The 19,356-nt window shown below is 41.2% G+C and overlaps 1 protein-coding gene across 6 annotated transcripts in view; it reads left to right on the top strand.

Annotated features, from left to right (window-relative positions):
* The window catches only part of garnl3 (GTPase activating Rap/RanGAP domain like 3), a 133,798-nt gene that overhangs the window by 35,968 nt on the left and 78,474 nt on the right, over positions 1-19,356 (top strand). Inside the window, exon 1 of one of the 6 annotated variants that reach the window (XM_051658523.1) lies at positions 11,486-11,831. The exons of the other annotated variants lie outside the window; for them this stretch is intronic. Coding sequence (XP_051514483.1) covers positions 11,782-11,831 — 50 coding nt within the window. The 5' untranslated portion in view covers positions 11,486-11,781. Of the gene's footprint in view, positions 1-11,485; positions 11,832-19,356 lie in introns of those variants that run through there. 6 annotated transcript variants of the gene reach the window in all.

The following is a 19,356-nucleotide window of genomic DNA, read 5'->3' as shown; positions in this document are numbered from 1 at the left end:
TTCTCTCCACATGGAATGTGAATGGGTCGGGGCACCCCATAAAAAGAAGGAAAGTTATTTCATTTCTTAAGCGTAAGAAATGTGATATAGTGTTTCTTCAAGAAACACATCTCTCCTCGCAGGAAGTGGAAAAATTTGGGAAGATATGGGGTGGCCATGTTTTCTTTAGTGCTGGCTCAATAAGAGCAGGGGAGTCATTATAGTGATAAATAAACACCTACAATTCAAATTTTGCAAACAGATTAAAGATAAATTAGGAAGAGTCATTATTGTTTTAGCATATATTCAGGGGCAAAGGTTGATTTTGGCTAATATTTACACACCTATTGCTGATGATCAGGGCTTTTTTATAGATCTTGAAGGGATGTTGCAAGCCGCTAGCACCCCTCATGATATAATATTGGGAGGAGACTTTAATCTTTTGATGGACTCAGTCCTTGATCATAGTGAAGCAAAAGTGTGTAAGCCCCCTAGAGCATCACTGACACTTCACAGGATGTGTAAAAATCTTGGTCTTACAGATATTTGGAGACTTTTGCACCCATCTGGTAGGGATTATACATTTTTTTCATCAGTCCATAAGATTTATTCTAGAATAGATTTTATTTATTTATTTATTTTTATCTAAATCCCTCATTTCATCTGTTGTTGATTGCTCAATTGGAAAGATTTTAGTCTCAGATCACGCCCTGGTGAGTTTAGAGGTGTTGCCACATATAGAGAAAAATAAATCATATAGTTGGTGCTTTAATGTATCCCTTTTGAATTTAGAACTGAAGCACCAAATGTCATCTAATGGCCTCAGAGAATTGACCCAATTGAAATACAGATATAATACTATTTTGTCACAGAAGGTGGAGTTTTGGTTATTCAGGGCAAGACAGTCATACTTTGAGTCAAGGGACAAAGCAGGGAAGCTTTTGGCTAGATATATAAAGCAGAGAGAGTCTTTTTCTACCATTCCCTCAGTGAAATCTGCTGGTGGTGAAATTTTTACCTCGGCCATTGTTATTAATAATGCCTTTAAAGAATTCTATCTTGATCTTTATAGTTCCACGTTTTTGTCTACTGATGAAGATATTAGAAACTTTGTGGAACCATTAGAACTCCCTAAATTGACGACTGAGCAAAAAAAAATTCTTGAATCTCAGATAACCTTGGAGGAGCTTTGCGAGGTAATTAAGGCCCTGCCTACTGGCAAGGCTCTGGGACCAGATGGCTTTGCCGCAGAATTTTTTAGATCTTATGCTACAGAATTGTCTCCACTTTTGTTAGAAGTTATACAGAGTCATTAAAGAATGGAAAGCTTCCCCCAACCATGACACAAGCCCGGATCAGTCTGATTCTTAAAAAGGACAATGATCCAAGCGAGTGTAAAAGTTACCGTCCAATTTCCTTGATCCAGCTAGATGTAAAAATTCTGGCAAAAATTCTGGCTAACCGATTAAGTAAAGTTATGACATCTCTTATACATATAGATCAGGTGGGGTTTTTAGGGGCCGCAGCTCTTCTGACAACATTAGGCGTCTCATTAATACCATGTGGTCAGTGGTGAATGATCAGACTCCGGTCGCTGCCATTTCACTTGACGCCGAAAAGGCGTTTGATATGGTAGAATGGGATTATCTTTTTAAGATGCTAGAAATATATGGGTTCGGAAATACTTTTATTGGATGGATTAAGTTACTCTATAGACACCCTGTAGCAGCACTACAAACAAATGGATTAATTTCAGATTATTTTACTCTGAATAGGAGCACTCGGCAGGGTTGCCCTCTTTCCCCATTATTGTTCTGTCTTGCCCCGGAACCATTAGCAGCCGTGATAAGAAAGGAGGATAATTTTCCAGGGGTGACGGAGGGAGGCATGGCGCATAAGCTTTTACTTTTCGCAGATGATATTTTATTATTCATCTCTGACTCCACTAGACCTATGCCTTGTCTCCACAGAATTATCAATTCCTTTTCTAAAATTTTTGGGATACAGAGTTAATTGGTCTAAATTCAAAGCTTTAGCTCTGACTGCATACTGCCCTTTCAATGGCCCAAACAGGGCATTAAGTATTTGGGCATTTTATTCCCAGCAAAATTATGTGATTTAGTCAGAGTTAATTTTGACCCTTTAATAAAATGGGTTTTGAGTGATGTGAGTAGGTGGGCTTCATTACATTTATCGATTATTGGGAAGGTTAATGTTATTAATATGAATTGTATTCCAAAATTCAACTACCTACTACAATCACTCCCTGTAGATGTCCCCCTCAATTATTTCAAGCAATTTGATAGCATAGTGAAGTCCTTCATTTGGAATGGAAAACATCCCAGGTTACATTTCAACAAGCTGCATAGATCGATTGACAAAGGTGGGCTAGGCCTACCCAAGATATTGTTTTATTATTATGCATTTGGTCTCAGACATTTAGCTTATTGGTCACTTCCACCTGAGAGAGCCCCTCCCTGGTTTGGAATTGAACAGAAAGTTATTGCCCCTATTTTACTATTACAAAGCCTTTCTATAAAAAAGTTAAGTCGCACCCCGTTATCTTGCATCTGCACGCGCTATGGACAAAAGTGTCCAGAGTGTTTAATTCAGACATTTATTTAAATGTTGCCTCAAGCATATGGCTAAACCCAAAGTTGCATATTGGTGAGTCCCCTTTCTGCTGGTCGGAGTGGATTGAGAGGGGTGTTAATACACTTGGTGACCTATATGAGAGTGGTGGGTTGAGATCATTTGAAAATTTGGTCCAACATTTCAGGATTCCTAAATCTCAGTTCTTCAGGTACTTACAGCTGTGCCACCTGCTCTGTACTATTTTTGGGAGTAGCATACACCCCCCTAAAAGGGCAGATACTCTACAAGTGGTGATAACTGCTTTTGGAAAAGGTCATGAGGCATCAGTGTATTACTCCCTGTTAATTCAGAATCTGGGGGATGGAGCTTCAGCTTCTCTCAAAAGATTATGGGAGAGAGATTTAAATTTGGTATTGGAGGAGGGAGTGTGGGCTAAGATTCTAAAAAATGTCAAGTCTACATCTAGAGATTCAAGGGTGCATCTGATGCAATTTAAGATTTTGAATCGATTATATTGGACCCCCTCTAGATTGTATAGACTTGGTCTTAAAGACACACCCACCTGCTGGTGATGCCAATCAGAAGACGGGGACACAACCCATGTTTTTTGGGGATGTGTTAAAATACAGGAATTTTGGTTGAAGATTCAGGGATTTATGTGTGATGTGATGGACACGTGGTTTTCATTTTACCCCAGACTCTGCATTTTGGGTGATGGAGAGGTCATACATTTTGGGGATAGCCACTTGAGAGGTTGGATCCTGGCCGGAGTTATGGTGGCCAGAAGAATAATACTTAGGGGGTGGAAGATGGCTGGGGCACCCTCGTTTCGGGAGTGGTGCGGGGAGATGAGTGAGGTTGCAGCATTTGAGGAGGCAATCTACAGAATGTTGGGAAAGTGGGATTTGTTTAATAGGAAGTGGGGTGGATATTTGGATTTCTTAGAGGGTTCTCGGGGAGGGGAAGTGGAGAGGGATTTTAAATTTTTTGTCTGATGTGTATGTGTTCTCTTGTTTTTTTTTAAAGTAGTTTCTTTTTAGTTTGTTTCTAAATTTTTGTTATAATTGTAAGAGACCACTGTAATGTGTGTTTGTGTCAGGTGGTGGGGGGGGGGTGTTCGGGGGGAAGGGTTTTAATTTATATAACTGATTCCATATTTTATGTTGTGTTTATTGGTTTTTGTGTATGGAATCAATAAAAATGTTAATAACAAAAATAAATACATTTTATGGGGTGCCCCATCCCATTCACATTCCACATGGAGAGAGATAATCCACTCATATTAACATTTGACATTTTGATATAATAGAAAAAATTAATTGTGTGTCAAAAACAAAATTATAAAGACCACATTTCAATATTAGTGCAACAATAAAACCCCGAACTTCACATTACATGCACATTAACCCCGCGCACGACAGCCCAACCGGTGTCAAACCCTCTAAACTCAAAGAGTCCATGCATGCCTATGAGAGTCCCCGCAACAACTTTGCCGTTGGATTGCTCAAGTCCGGTGCTTCTATACAAATTTTGTGAGGCAAAATTACATTACAAAAAATACTTTGTAAAACAAACTCCAGCCAATAGAAGGCATAAGCACAAAGAATGAGCAGATTCATCCACAACTCTCCCGAAGGTTTGTTCCTCCACAAAACAAACTCCAGCCGCTAGGTGGAACCAGCACAAAAAGAAACAAAACAGGCGTCCCGGTTCCTTGGACAGTCAAGTGTATATTTAACGAGTCAAGTTGACTCAGAGGCCACCATAGAAACACACCATGATTTCCTCAGTCCATCAACTCTATAAAAGACATTGCTTGTTGTAGGCATATAGATATTTTGTGGCCATCTTTAGTATCCATTCTCAATCTGGCCGGGAACTTCAGTGTAAAAGCGATCTTCTGTCAATGCAAAAGTTTATTGAAGGAGTGTTATTTCACAAAACAAACTCCAGCTGCTAGGCGGAACCAACACAAAAAGAAACAAAAATGGCAAGCCAAGACTAAGTCCTTAGACAGCCAAGAGTAAGTACAGTGAGTCAATCCACTCACATGAGAAACACCAAATGGCTTACTCACTCCAATGTTTTTATGAAGGACAGTGCTTGCTTGGGGCATGAAAATACTTTGTGGCCATCCTTAGTATCTATTCTCAATTTGGCTGGGAACATCAGTGCAAAAGCGATCTTCCGTTGATGTAAGAGTTTCTTGCATTCCTTGATTCGATCACGTTTCTCTCTTGTTGAATACGCTAAGTCTGGGAACAAGAAAATGTTGTGATTCTTCCAAGAAAGCTTTCCTTTACTCCTCGCCTCACGTAACACAAGATCTTTATCGGATGATCTCAGGAATTTGGCCAGAATTGAGCCTGTCCCCCTCAGCAGATCTGCGAGCCGGGACTCTGTGAGCTCGCTCGATTTCCAGCTTGTGGCCTGTTATGCCTAGCAGACTCGGGAAGAGCTCGTCCAGGAATTTCACCATATTTCTGCCCTCCTCATGCTCAGGAATTCCAACAATTCAGATGTTATTCCTGCAGCTCCTATAATCAAGGTCTTCAAGTTTTTCAAGAACGTGTTCCAAATTAACTTTGGTCGCCAGCGGATTATCAGATAATTCCCTCTCCGATGACTCCAGAAAATCGATCCGTTTCTTGACGTCCGACAATCTTGTAACCAACTCAGAGAAAATCGATCGACGTATTACAGCGAGATCTTCTAAGTCAGCAACAACTTTTGTTTAGCATCACAATTATGTTGGACAGTTGACGCTGGATTTCTCCCGCCGCACCGTCCAAACCGAGTCCCTGGTCCGCAGGCCCGTCAGAGGTATCAGCTTGAGCACGTAAGTGTCTTTTAATATCTCCAGAGCCAGAGGATTTTGAATTCTTTGTCATATTGACTTCAAAGAGCAAATATGTAGCAGGGTGTATCAAATCTCACCGGATTATAACATAAAAATAATTAAAAACTAGCAAAGTGCACAGAGCTCGTCGTTTACACATCCGCTCCTTGCATGGCGTCACGTGTCCAACTGCTCGTTTCTAACGTTGGGATGCTTCGGAAGGATATACAGAGTGGCATGTGCTACTAACAGCCAGAAACAGCAAAAGATCTGACAGATTTGACTTTATAATTAGTTCTTCAGGTGTTTAGGAATAATATCATATCTCTCTGTTACTTCACTGTGACTGTGCAGGCCAAGTATCTGAATACCAGTTAGGCATTGTTGACATGTAAATGTGGGTGGTCATATGTGTGTGTGTGTATTCAGATTCATCTGTGTGACATCAGACTATTGTAGAAGAATGCAACAAGCCTTTTTTCCAGTTTAGTTGCAATAAATGGTCCTCCATTATCTTTTTTGGGGGGAAAAACTTTTTTTTAGTTCTCTATGTTACAGTATGTTTTCATAGGACAAATAACTTTTTTATCTCAAAAGATCAAGGAAAGTTTAATTCCTCAGGATATGACCCTTTAATGAAAGTATTACTACACATTATCTTGTTGTATTGTATGTTTGCATGCTAGTGTTTGTGCTTGTGTGAATACATAACTTCACTTGAGACTGACTGTACTTCACCTTTTTCACAAGATCCCCACCCCCCACCCCTGTACACATAATTCAATATTCTAGCACTCTACTCCTGACCATACATACAAAAAATAGCTCTTTAAAAAGGACACAATTACACAGACACAGTCCTGTTTAATGTGCTCTTCAGCTGGATGAGCCAATGTGAGATGAATATGAGGGACAGGGTGGTGCTAATCTCCCAATCATGTGCTGAATTTTTCATACACTACTATTTCTAATGTGGTTACTGTGTACCTGTCTTTTGTCGCATTGTGATCTGTGTGCTAATTTAATTTGAATATATGATTATGGTTTCTAAATGTTATATAATTTTCCTCTGTAGCACTTCAGTGTGTATGCTTGTGTATTTTTGTGAAGTGTGTGTGGACATATTTGTGATTACTGAACCTGTAATTTGAACTCTTACGTTGACAATGAGGTGCTCAACCGCACATTTCATTTGGTGCTATAATACCCGCAAACATCAAGACTAAAGAGTTTAGGTTACACTGCACGCACAAAAGCATGCACAGTGCACAGTGCACACACACATGAATACAAACCCTGAAGCACAAACTCCACATGTATATCCTACTATAGGCTTGAATTTTCCTATATTGTATTTGAATTCTAACTGTCTATTGTTTTATTTTTCTCTGATCGTCAGTTAGGTATTAAAAATAGGTATGGTCAGTTATAATTTCTCTATGAAATATCTGTAAGCATGATCATGCACAGACCACATACACTCACACAGAGTTTGTAATTCAGAGTTTAATACGAGTTAAGCTCAGTCAACATCATTTGTGGCATAATGCTGATTACCATAAAAAGTCATTTCTACTTGTTTATTCTTTTCTCTAAAAAAGCAAAAATCAAGGTTACAGTGAGGCACTTACAATGGAAGTGAATAGGGCCAAATGTTTGAGTGTTTAAAGGTTAAAATGTGAAGTTTATCATTTTATCTTACATTAATTTTTGTTACAACACGTATTATTTGAGCTGTGAAGTTGTTTAAATTGTCGTTTTCCGGTATTCCAGGGTTTACAAAGTTATGTCGTCATGGCAACAAAGTTGTAAAATTGGATATAACTACACAGAAAATGTTAGTAAGAGATTTCCTCACTCAAAAATCATAAACACGCATATTGTGTACGTCTTGTGGCTATAATTTTGAAACAGTATTTTAAATGTGCACTCCTTTTTTAATTTCCTAATTAAAAAACTTGTTTTACTTAAAAAATTAATTGTAATTTTGAAAAACATGTATAAAATCTTGAGTACAAACATGAGATGAAGACTCTAGTCATATCAGTAACCTTATAAAAAGCTGTTTTATTCTACATGGAGAGGGTCCCCTCATGGGGGCAGCCATGTTAAGATCACATGACTAGCCGAATATACTCGCTTAATCTTAGTAACCGCACTGTTATTAGACACTTTCACTCATGGGTTAAATTTATCATGGCTGACTGTGAATAGTGCATTTCTACAATGGCATCAGCATATGAAAACTGTTGTGTTTGAATGATGCTGCATCCACACCACTAGGTGTCAGCGCAAGACCAAGAAAACATGCATAAAAAAATTGCTCAGGGCACCTTTAACGTTTACAGATTGGCCCCATGCAGTACCATTGAAGTGTCTCGCTGTAACCCAGATTTATTATTTATTTTATTTTATTTTATTTTATTTTTTTCAAAAAAAAATATTAAAGTTAAAAATATTTTTGTGGTATCAATATTATGCCACAAATGCTGTTGATTATAATTAACTTTTATTGAACGAAATGTTCCTTTAAGGGCATCTATTACCTGTAAAGCCTTCTGTGTTCAGGTGGAATATTCATTACCTCTTCTCAGTCATTCCATTACTCCTTGTGATGTCATCAGGGAGGTACTTACATACCAGATACACATTGCTCATATTGCTTTTGTGTTTGGATTTGTGAGTGCATGCCTCAGTTGTTTGGCTAATAACATGATGTTCTGCTAATAAAGATGCAGAGCAATAATCAGCTGGATATTACATCTCCGCCCATTTCCTACTGCAAATCTCAGGATTCTCATATTTCGTATTATACTCGAGAGTCTCGTAATCTCGCTTTGTCTCTCTAACTAATTCTCTAGCATTTAAAGAATTACAGGCTCTGCAGGTGCAGGCCGGTAATGAACACAGCAGGCTTGGGATGTGTCTGAGTGTGTGACATCATCAGACAGTGAGTCAAGAAAGAGGGAGAGAGAGAGAGAGACATTAATTGAGAAGAAAAGGTTATTGTCTGAACAATGACTTCATCGTGCACCTTGCTTTTGTCCTAGACAGAAAGATTATGGGTAGACAGGGCACTGGGAAGAAAAGTGAAGGTTATGAGATCATAGGGCCAAAGAACACTGTCTAGAAACACACACACACACACACACACACACACACACACGCACACATGAGCAGGCATGCTTGTCATTAGTAGTTGATGTTTTCAACCCATATTGTGAATGCAAAGTGTGCAGTGCCCTTGAAGACAAACAGATGCTAAAACACATACACAGTGACATACACACAAACATGAATGGCTCATGCTCTGGCTTTTGCAGTAAAGCCCAGTGGAAAAATTACTGTTATCATCATTTGCATGGACTCACCTCATAAAGTAATGTTTGCATACAGAGCTGTGGAAAACTTTGCCATGTTATTCCTTTGCCATGATAAAGCAGCTGAAAGTCACCAGTTTTGACATTATTAAAAACCATGCAAATTTGATTCTTGTTTATGTAAATGAGCATCTTAATGAGAGCAAACTTGTCAGGGTCTACAGCATGTTGATCTCGGGTAGAGTTACATGCTGTTCAATGATCCGTAGGCAATGGCTGTGTAAATGACTCAGAAATGACATTGTTGACACCAAAACTAACAGACATGGAAGGAAATTTTGCTTAAAAAAACACAAAATGCTCAGTATCCCAGTATTACCTGAAATAAATGCACTCTCTAATGACCAGTGTTGAGTAATCTGTTTACAAAGTAATTAGTTACTGTAATTGAATTACTTTTTAAAGTTAAAAAAGTAGTGTAACACATTACATTTTAAATTCGTGTTATCAGTTACAATTACTGACTTTCAATTAAGGTAATTGATTTTACTTGGGTTACACATTTCTAAATTATAATATTATAATCTAAATTATAATATTTATGTAATAATACATTTCAAATATTTATTCCTTTGTTCATATAATCTGTGTATCTTCCGTTCATTCCATAAAGCGGATTACCAAATAATGGGTTTGTTTAAATTGGTTGAGCAGGAAAAACAAAAGCATTTCTGTGAAAAGTGTTTTAGAAAGTAACTTAAAAATAAAAGAATTAGTAGAGGTGTAAATATTTGCACTTACAACGATTTAATTTGATTGCTATTTGTGAAAGATCTCTTGCACTCTTGTGAAGGAGGAAGTGGGGGGCAGGTTAACAGTACACGTGGGTCATTTATTGTCAACAGTTTCCAGTGTATACACACAAAATAATACTTTTCAGCAGTACACTGAACACACACACACAGCTTTGTGCATCTCTTTCTCTCCCCTCCGGCGGTCTGGTCTGCCCTTTTATACCTCTCCAGCTCTCACTGCAACACAAAACAGCTGTTAGAGATAATTTTCCACAGGTGTCAATCCTTACCGTTCTTCCTCTCCCGGCCTCGCTCTTTAGAGACGTCGCTCGCCACGCCCCCATCACCACACTATTCTTTACATAACGATTAGGATGCATCATGAAATAGGAAATTTGGTCATGATTTTTTGGATGACATTTTTCTTAATTGCAACGAACACATTTACCTTAAATAAAGCATAAATCAGCATAAACACTGTTAGGAGTAGGGCATAACCTTTTTGATGTTTCCGCCCTAAATCAATACACACCACAAACACACAACAGCAATTTCATGTCAGTGATTAGAAGAAGAAAGAAACTCTTAACGCTGTTTGTTGTACAAAACAATACAGATGGGACGTGGTTGAAATAAAGTACTTTGCAGCCTCTATAATGCACAATTTAATTACTACATAAGCACGTCAAGTCTTAACTATCACTAAAATGCAGAACAGGATGTCTGGAGTGCTTTTCATGTGGAGTTTAAGAGATTTAATGCCCATTGCAATGAATAACCTATAGGGTCTAGTTCTTTCAATTTGTCAACCTCCCACTTAGACTTTGGGAAACGTTTAATGTTAGTTGAATTGGTGCTATTTTAGTACATTTCTATCTTTATACTGTGGAAGGCTTTGATTGGAAAATGTTAATAAAGCATTATATTGTTTTGTTTTCTTTCCTAGGATGGAAAAAATACATTTTGACAGGAAAAGAAGTATATAGAGTAACATTTCAGCACTTTCAAAATCTGCAATTAATTGCGATTAACTATGAAAAATTATGCGATTAACCGTGATTAAAAATTTTAATCGACTGACAGCACCAAATGCAATATGACTTGATACAAACACACACACAAACAGATGGTATAAACAGTGGAATAAGTGTTGTAGATCTGCATATTATGTAACATTATTAGTCATGTGTTTACTATAATATGAATTAATCAGTAAAGTAATTTGATTACAATTTTAGGGAAGTAAATTAGTAACTTACCCAACATTGTTAATGACAATCTTTCCCCCATTTAAATAACTTTGCCACAAAAAGACACTTAAAAAAATATTTGTGTGTAACAGAGAAAAGAGCCTACCTTGTATTTTTCAACAAATATTATTTGTTCTTGTCTTGTTTTCATGTATATTTTAATATTTTCTCTTCTTTCATCATATTTCTGGTCTTAATCATAAATATTGTCTAAGGTAATGCTTTGTCAATACAACGTTGACAGACAGACACACACACACACACACAAACACATTGGTGTGGCTATCATTATGAGGACTCTCCATAGACATAATGATTTTTATACTGTATGAACTATACATTCTATCCCCTAACCCTAACCCTACCCCTAAACCTTAACCCTCACAAAAAAACTTTCTGCATTTTTACATTTTCAATAAAACATCGTTCATTATGTTTTTTGTTTTTTAAGCCATTTTGCATAATGGGGACACTAGAAATGTCCTCACAAACCACATTTATAGCATAATACCCTTGTAATTACCAGGTTGTAACAAAAAAAAAAGTCCTAGTAAACCACCCAAACCCGCCAACACACACACACAGAGAGAGAGAGAGAGCGAGAGAGAGAGAGAGAGAGAGAGAGAGAGAGAGAGAGAGAGAGAGAGAGAGAGAGATCATGTGCAGTTAACAAGCTCCCCACCTGTCTTCAACGGCGGCCACGAGCACCGCGCGCGGCCTTGAGGGTACTCCAGCCCACGAGAATCTGTTTCTTGAATGTTCAGTTACGCGTGAGGTGTGTCCATATGAGACTTACCACTGCGTCAATCAGGTGCATTAAAACAGGGAGCAGAAACGCGCTATTCAAACAAAAAAGGCAACGTAATGAAGAGATACAGCAGAGCGCGCAGCTGTAGGGGCAATGAAGGTTACTAATCGTTCTCTTTGAAAGGGAAGAATAAGAAAGAGGAGAAAGAAAAGGAACTTGGACTGCAGGACAGAATCCTGTAACATCGCGTGGGGCCATGAGCGGTGCAGACCCTGCAGCGAACAAACTGTTGAGTTTCAACCAACGGTAAACCCCCACACTTACTCTGATAGGATGCGTCATATTATGCATGTATATAAATACTGATGTTTAAAATCAGTTATTGTATATCCAGTATATATTTCGAGGTTATTCAGTCATTGCAGTAATTTCATGACAGGGGTAGTAGACTCGTCGCATCCCTTTTTAATGTGCAACAAGCTACAGAGTGAACGCTCTCAGGAGGGATCCATGAACATAATAGATGAGGTTAATGGACCTGTTTTAAAAATATGCACTTCTAACATGAAAGCATGAATTAGTCCAGACATGTATTTTTATTTCAGCCTTAAATTTGAAATCTTTTAAATGTTTTCTTACAATGTTAGGATTTAGTGAGCGATATTAGAAGCTACACTCTAAGGGGCCGTTCACAACGAACACGTTTTTTTTTTTTTTTTTTTTTTTGCGTACGTCCGTGCTGTTTTTCCCATTGTTTTTCTATGTAAACTTGCACTAGACGAACGTCTTTGACCGTTGCGACACGTCTCGCTTTGTTTTTTCAGCGTCTCGTCGTGTCAAGCTAAAATGAACTTCAAATTGTTTAAACGCGTCTTGAGGCATCTGCGTTCTGCTCTATTCCGATGCGTTTAGACATTTTCGGTCTGAACGGCCCCTTATTCCCCTTCAACACCATAGTAGTATTCTGACAGAAGCTTTCTTTGGATCCATAAGTCTAGCAGTTCAAGCATTATGATTAAATTCATAGTATTTTCGTCGGTGTCTGGTTTACTATAGACTAAGAAACCTCTGTTGCTTTTTCTTATGTATATGCTGAGACACGAAATTACAGACTTCCCCACTTTGTAGTGGGATATACTAGTCTGCGAGAACAAACGGAAAATCGGTAAATTATTAATGCAAATGCCTCTCAGTTTAAGGTAGACTGGACATCCATGCGCCACTCTACAGCGACTGGTGTCACCGTCAATGCAATATAAAAGATATAACGTCGTATACAAAGATTGATGGAACGATCTAAATACCGGTTTGGTGTTTATTTTTAGGCGGTTTATGGTGTATTGTTATGTCAAAGTAATCTCTCAGTGAGGCATCCGCAATCATAGCAGGTGGTTTTCCTTGAAAACCGCAGCGAATCACAAGAAATTTGAGGCGCTAAAATGTCCCTCTGTGTTTATTTAAATGACAAAGATAAATGTCGCTGTCCACTGAGTGCAGGTCCAAAAAAAAAAAAAAAAAAAGAGGGACAATACAACCTGTTGACAGAGTGCCAGCTAATGCAGCAAAGGTTTTTTTTTTTTTGTTTGTTTGTTTTTTTGTGGCAGACAGGATCGCATTCACACATCTACAATGTTATTTTGTCATAAAAAATTTAGGAGGCCTAGTATTATTTTTAAAAAGTACACAACAACTGCTAAGTGCTAACAACACTGTACAGCATACAAACTACTATTAGCCTAATACAAAAACAAAACAACACTCATATAAATGGGCATAGCATGTCAGATTGTGGTTTCTCACAACATTAGGCCACAAAACAAACCATGCATAAAGATGTATTTGGCTGCCCTGCAATTGAATTATCTCGACACTTCTCTGAAAGAAATTCTAAGCTGCATTTGGTACTAATGAAATTAAAATGATAGCCCTAACACTTAGTTGAAAGGTGTACACTCGCATGAACTATTTACATTGCATTTGAAGTAAAATGGCTAATATTTGTAAGTGTTCGTGTAGGTCAGCATATCAATGGTTTAAACCTCAGTCAGACAAGAAAATGTCTTTGATAAAGAAAATAGTATGAAAAAGAACATATTCAAACTGTACTGCACTGTATGTCTGTTGCATTAGCCTATTAACGTCTTTATAGTGTTCTTGTGAAACGAATAGGAGAGAGGCTTTTTGAGGTTTTGGGGAAATGTGTGTAGTTTTGTTGTCAGCAGAGTCACTGTGCATGGTATTCTTGCCCTAATAAGTGTCTGCAACATCAGATCAGTGGTTAAGCAAATAAGCAGACGCAACTATTTAGATGATAAATGATAACAGGCCCGGATCTAGAATGTTTGCATTAGGAGGTCAATAACATATAACAGAGGGGTGCTCTGTTAGGGTTAGGGTTAGGTTTAGTGCCATGACAATATAATTCGACACTTTGCTTCACTTGCACTTGAGGGGGGAATAGGGATCATTTAGGGGGCCAAAACCCACCACGGCACCCCCCTAGATCTGGCCCTGAATGATAATATGACATATACACAGCCTGCCAAGGTCCCAAATATGTGTGCAGAGATGCTCGTCCATGAGCGATCATGGGTATTGCAAACACAGCAGGAGCAGTATGGATCATAACGCAGTGCTTGGCTTTGAGTGAAACACTCAGGTCTATTATTTATTCGCTATGATATTAGTATGTAGCCTATTTTCTGGTGTGGTGCTGGAATCTTCGGCATGTTTGGTTGGCCTACATTGCAAATTTTCTGTATAATTTTAATTGCTTTGATAATTATGCTGCTGTAGCATGCAATTCTCTTCTTCATGGGGATCAGTAAAATTGACTGTTCTCTATTATCATTTATTTTCATGTAATTTATATGCGCAAATTAGCGTGTGATATATTGTTCTTGTTAATTAATAGCTTTGACCGTGTATGTTTTTGGTATGTTAAAACCTCAGTAAAAAAACATAATTTGTGACTTTTTACAGTCTGTACCAGGAATGTAATTTTAATATGTGCCAACTAGTACATCCCTTAAAAAGATATACCATGGTATAACCACAGCTACTACCTGAACAGTTACCACCATAGTTAGTAAAATCCAAATTGGTTCATATGGGGTCTCCTTCAAATAGTGTAAAAATATTGACTGTGGGACGGGGTGCATGAAGTGAGAACAGTCTGACTTGCACTTATTATTTCACTCCTCCTCTAACTGCAGCCGCCTACTTCCGTCTACTTTCAAGGCGAGGCAGATCCAGCATCAGTGAACCTTAGATGGTCGGTTGAAAATAAAGTAGGCTAATAGCCTAGTCTTACGTGAAATTTCGGGGACCTTTCGGGAAATAATACAGATGAGTTACAGATAATATGAAAAAAGTTACAAAATCAGTGTTTAGGACATTTTCCTATAACACAATATTCCGAATGCATTTTAATTTCAAAATGGATATGGAATGAACAGAAGATACACGGATTCTCTCCTTTTATTCAGTTTTATTTTTTCAAAATTGTAAGTTCAGAAATGATATATTTAAATAATTGACTTATCACCAATTTTCTATTTTTCCATATTTGTGTTTAGCAAATTGCATTGTGGGCTGTACCATTAGCATGGGGGTGTGGGTTGGGAAACAGACTGCTAAGTGCATCTATGATAAGGAGTAGTATAAAAGGCTAACCCAGGGGTTGGCAAATGAAGAAATGCATGCCACCATTGGTACAGGGATTGGTAATTGGCAAGCGAGCAATAGAGAGAGACTGGAAAACCATTTACACGACCCACAGAGCACCAAGCACATCTCTACACTTTAAGTGGGTCATGCAAGAATAAAAGATTTGGCTTTGCATCGTGCTCTCCGCACAGTTGAGTGGATGATAGGGGTTTGGAAGAAGCCAGAAGTGTCCCCCTACCTGCCATTTTGATTATCTATTTTTCTCTAAGTCTGTTTACAAAGCATACTCACAAAAAAACATGGTGATCTTTCCTGAATTTCTATTCATTTCCTTTTAAATTTAGGGTTATTCATCTTTTATTATGTATTAAGGCCTTAATATGGAGCTTACTTGCATTTATCAGGTCCATTTCTTCTTTTATGATATCATTTCTAGCTGGAAGAAAACTATCGCTAATGGCGGCTAGCCAAGCGAAGAACTTAGAATTTCAAAATTTAATCGCAAATAAATTATTTATAAAGGCATTATTACATAAGAGTAGATCCATAAGAATAAATGAATGTTTTTTTAATGATAAGCACAAAATTTAGGGCTGTTTGTTATAGTTGCTGAATGACCAACCAGTACAAGTGGCAGTTTTCTGTCAATCTGGTAAATGGACTGCTGTATCACAAGTTAATTCCATAAAAAGGCATTAATGCACAAGAATAGATCCTTAAGTATAGATTAATGTAATTCCTTGGAGTAAGAGTGAATGAGGAGGGCAAAATTCTGAGCTGTTCAACAGAATTGTAGCCAGCATGAGCAACAGTTCCCTATCTGTCACTCACTCGACGTTGTGTCGATGTAGTGACACTAGGGGTCACTCTTGGGAGCCCCAAACACCTCTGCTTTTTAAAAAAAAGGCCAGTGAGAATTGGCGAGTGGAATTTGCATGCCACTCCCCCGGACATACGGGTATAAAAGGAGCTGGTATGCAACCACTCATTCAGATTTTGTCTTCGGAGCAGAGCGGTTGTATTCAGTGCACGGAATTCAATTCCCTCCAAAGACGCACCTCAAAACTGCTGGATTTACGGTGCATTTCAGCGGCTTCTCCCCCTCTGCACCCATGGAGTGCAGAGAACGCCCCCGGGCGCTTCGGCAGAGCGAAAATAAGAGAGTATATTCTAAAAGAGAATATTTTCATTCACAAAAAGAGCGGCACACACGGAATGTCTTTTTAAAGATGCCTTTGCATTTGTGTGTTATTCCTAGTTGCGGTCGTTATCTCTCCACTTCTGATGACCACGATCGCTGTCTTACATGTCTGGTCACTGCCCACGTGGAGACATCATTCGTGGATGAGTCATGTCCTTATTGCGAGAACATGACCATGGCAACATTGCGGTCGCGGTTCCCCGCACCGGTCCTTCAACCTACGGGTTTGAGGCCGCATCGGTTAGCACTGGGGGCAATTTGGGGACATCAATGGGACCACCTCCGCCGGGTACCCCCCACGGACCTCCCATTCCCCAGCACGCTCGCTTGCCCCGGTCGGGCTCTCAGACGAGACCGCCGGCTTGTCTCAGGGCGAGTTCCACTCCTTGTTCGGAGCTCGGGAAGACGATGAGTTATCGAGCGCTGCATCGCAGAGACTCGTCCAGTCTGACGCAGAGGCTTCGTCTGGGCTTCCTTCTTTGGGAATGGTCGCCCAGTCTCAGGCCGATGCGGAAATGACGGACATGCTTTCCCGGGCAGCCTCGAGCGTTGGACTAGAGTGGAACCCTCCACTCTCCCCTGAACCCTCGCGGCTCGACGATTGGTTCCTAAGCTCAGGGAGCCACTCACGGCCACGCCCCACCCCAGTCCCTTTCTTTCTGGAAGTGCATAGGAGCTGACAAGATCGTGGGAGGCACCTTTTACTGCCCGGTCCCGGTCTTTCAGCTCCCCCACTCTCACTACCCTCGATGGTGGAGCGGCCAGGAGGTATTCGGTGATCCCCAGGTGGATAAGGCGCTTGCGGTGTACTTGTGTCCACAGAGCGCTGCCACCTGGCGTGGGCGCCCGAAGCTCCCATCCAGGGCCTGTTGGTTTATGTTGTCCTTGGATTGGTTGCCCCTGTGCGCCCAGCTGTGGCACAAACACGCCCACACAGGATTGGTGGACTACGGGGACGAGATTCCTCCTCCCCCCTCCTCGGCCAATCTTATGGTGGGCGGCAGGAGTCAGGTAAGTGCTTCGATGTCCCTGGATTCAGCATGGCCATGGGGCTCGAGTCCCCTTGACGTGGCACCCCGAGCTCCGCCGCAAGGCCCAAAATGTGATCATTCCCTTGGTCCCCCTCGCTCTCAGTCAACTGGGAAAAGAGCAAGCTCTCCCCGGTTCAGAGCATCTCTTTTCTCGGTTTGGAGTTGGACTCAGTCTCGAGGACAGCACGCCTCACGAACGAGCGCGCACAGTCGGTGCTGAACTGTCTGAAGGTGTTCAGACGGAGGACAGTGGTTCCACTGAAAAATTTTCAAAGGCTCCTGGGTCATATGGCATCCTCAGCGGCGGCCACACCGCTCGGGTTGATGCATATGAGATTTCTTCAGCACTGGCTTCAGACTCGAGTCCCGAGATGGGCATGGCACCATGGGACACATCGCGTGGCCATCACGCTGATCTGTTGCCGCCTCTTCAGGCCTTGGACCGACCTTGCATTTCTATGGGCAGGGGTTCCCCTAGAGCAGGTCTCCAGGTGCGTCGTGGTTACAACAGATGCCTCCAAGATGGGCTGGGGCACTGGATGCAACGGGAACACAGCTGCCGGCTCCTGGACTGGCCCGCGGCTGAATTGGCACATCAACTGCCTAGAGTTGTTGGCAGTTCTGTTCACCCTTCGGAGGTTTCAGCCATTGATCCAGGGCAAGCATGTGTTGGTCCGAACGGACAACACAGCAATGGCAGAGTACATCAACCATCAAGGCGTTCTACGCTCCCGTTGCATGTCACAACTCGCCCGCCGTCTCCTCCTCTGGAGTCAGCAGCGCCTCAAGTCCCTACGAGCCACTCACATCCCGGGCAACCTCAACACCGCAGTGGACCCACTGTCATGTCAGGTTACCTTCAGGGGAGAGTGGAGACTCCACCCTCAGGTGGTCCAGCTGATTTGGAGTCAATTCGGTCGAGCACATGTAGACCTGTTTGCTTCCCGGGAATCCTCCCACTGCCCACTTTGGTACGCCCTGACTGAGGCACCCCTCAGTATAGATGCGGTGGCACACAGCTGGCCCCCTGGACTACACAAATACGAGTTTCCCCCAGTGAGCCTACTTGCACAGACCCTGTGTAAGGTCAGGGAGGATGAGGAGCAGATCATCCTAGTAGCACCCTACTGGCCCACCCAGACATGGTTCTCGGATCTCACGCTCCTCACGACAACCCCCCACCCACCCCCCCGTCGAATTCCCCTGAGGAAGGACCTTCTTTCTGAGGGACGGGGCACCATCTGGCACCCGCGACCAGACCTCTGGAATCTCCACGTCTGGCCCTTGGATGGGATATGGAAGACCTAATTGGCCTACCACCCGCGGTGGTAGACATGATCACTCAGGCTAGGGCCCCCTCTACGAAGTGCCTGTATGCCTTAAAGTGGCGTCTGTTCGCTAAGTGGTGTTCTTCCCGACGGGAAGACCCCCAGAGATGCGCAGTCGGATCGGTGCTTTCTTTCCTGCAGGAGAGGCTGGAGGGGCAGCTGTCCCCCTCCACCTTGAAGGTGTATGTAGCTGCTATTTCAGCTCATCACAGTGCAGTAGATGGTAAGTACTTGGGGAAGCACGACTTGATCATCAGGTTCCTGAGATGTGCTAGGAGGTTGAATCCCTCCAGACTGCGCCTCGTTCCCTCGTGGGACCTCTCTGTAGTCCTTCGGGGTCTACAGGGAGCTCCCTTTGAGCCCTTGGAGTCAGCTGAGCTTAAGGCACTCTCTTTGAAGAATGCCCTCATGACTGCGCTCACTTTCATCAAAAGGGTAGGGGACCTGCAGGAATTCTCTGTCAGTGAATCGTGCCTGGAGTTCGGTCTGGGTTACTCTCACGTGATCCTAAGACCCCGACTGGGCTATGTGCCCAAGGTTCCTACGACCCCTTTTAGCGATCAGGTGGTGAACCTGCAAGCGCTGCCCCAGGAGGAGGCAGA

Source organism: Myxocyprinus asiaticus, chromosome 3 (genome assembly GCF_019703515.2).
Source record: "Myxocyprinus asiaticus isolate MX2 ecotype Aquarium Trade chromosome 3, UBuf_Myxa_2, whole genome shotgun sequence".
NCBI lineage: Eukaryota > Metazoa > Chordata > Actinopteri > Cypriniformes > Catostomidae > Myxocyprinus > Myxocyprinus asiaticus.
The sequence above is the reverse complement of the archived record's forward strand: the minus strand, read 5'-3'. Positions and strand labels throughout refer to the sequence as shown.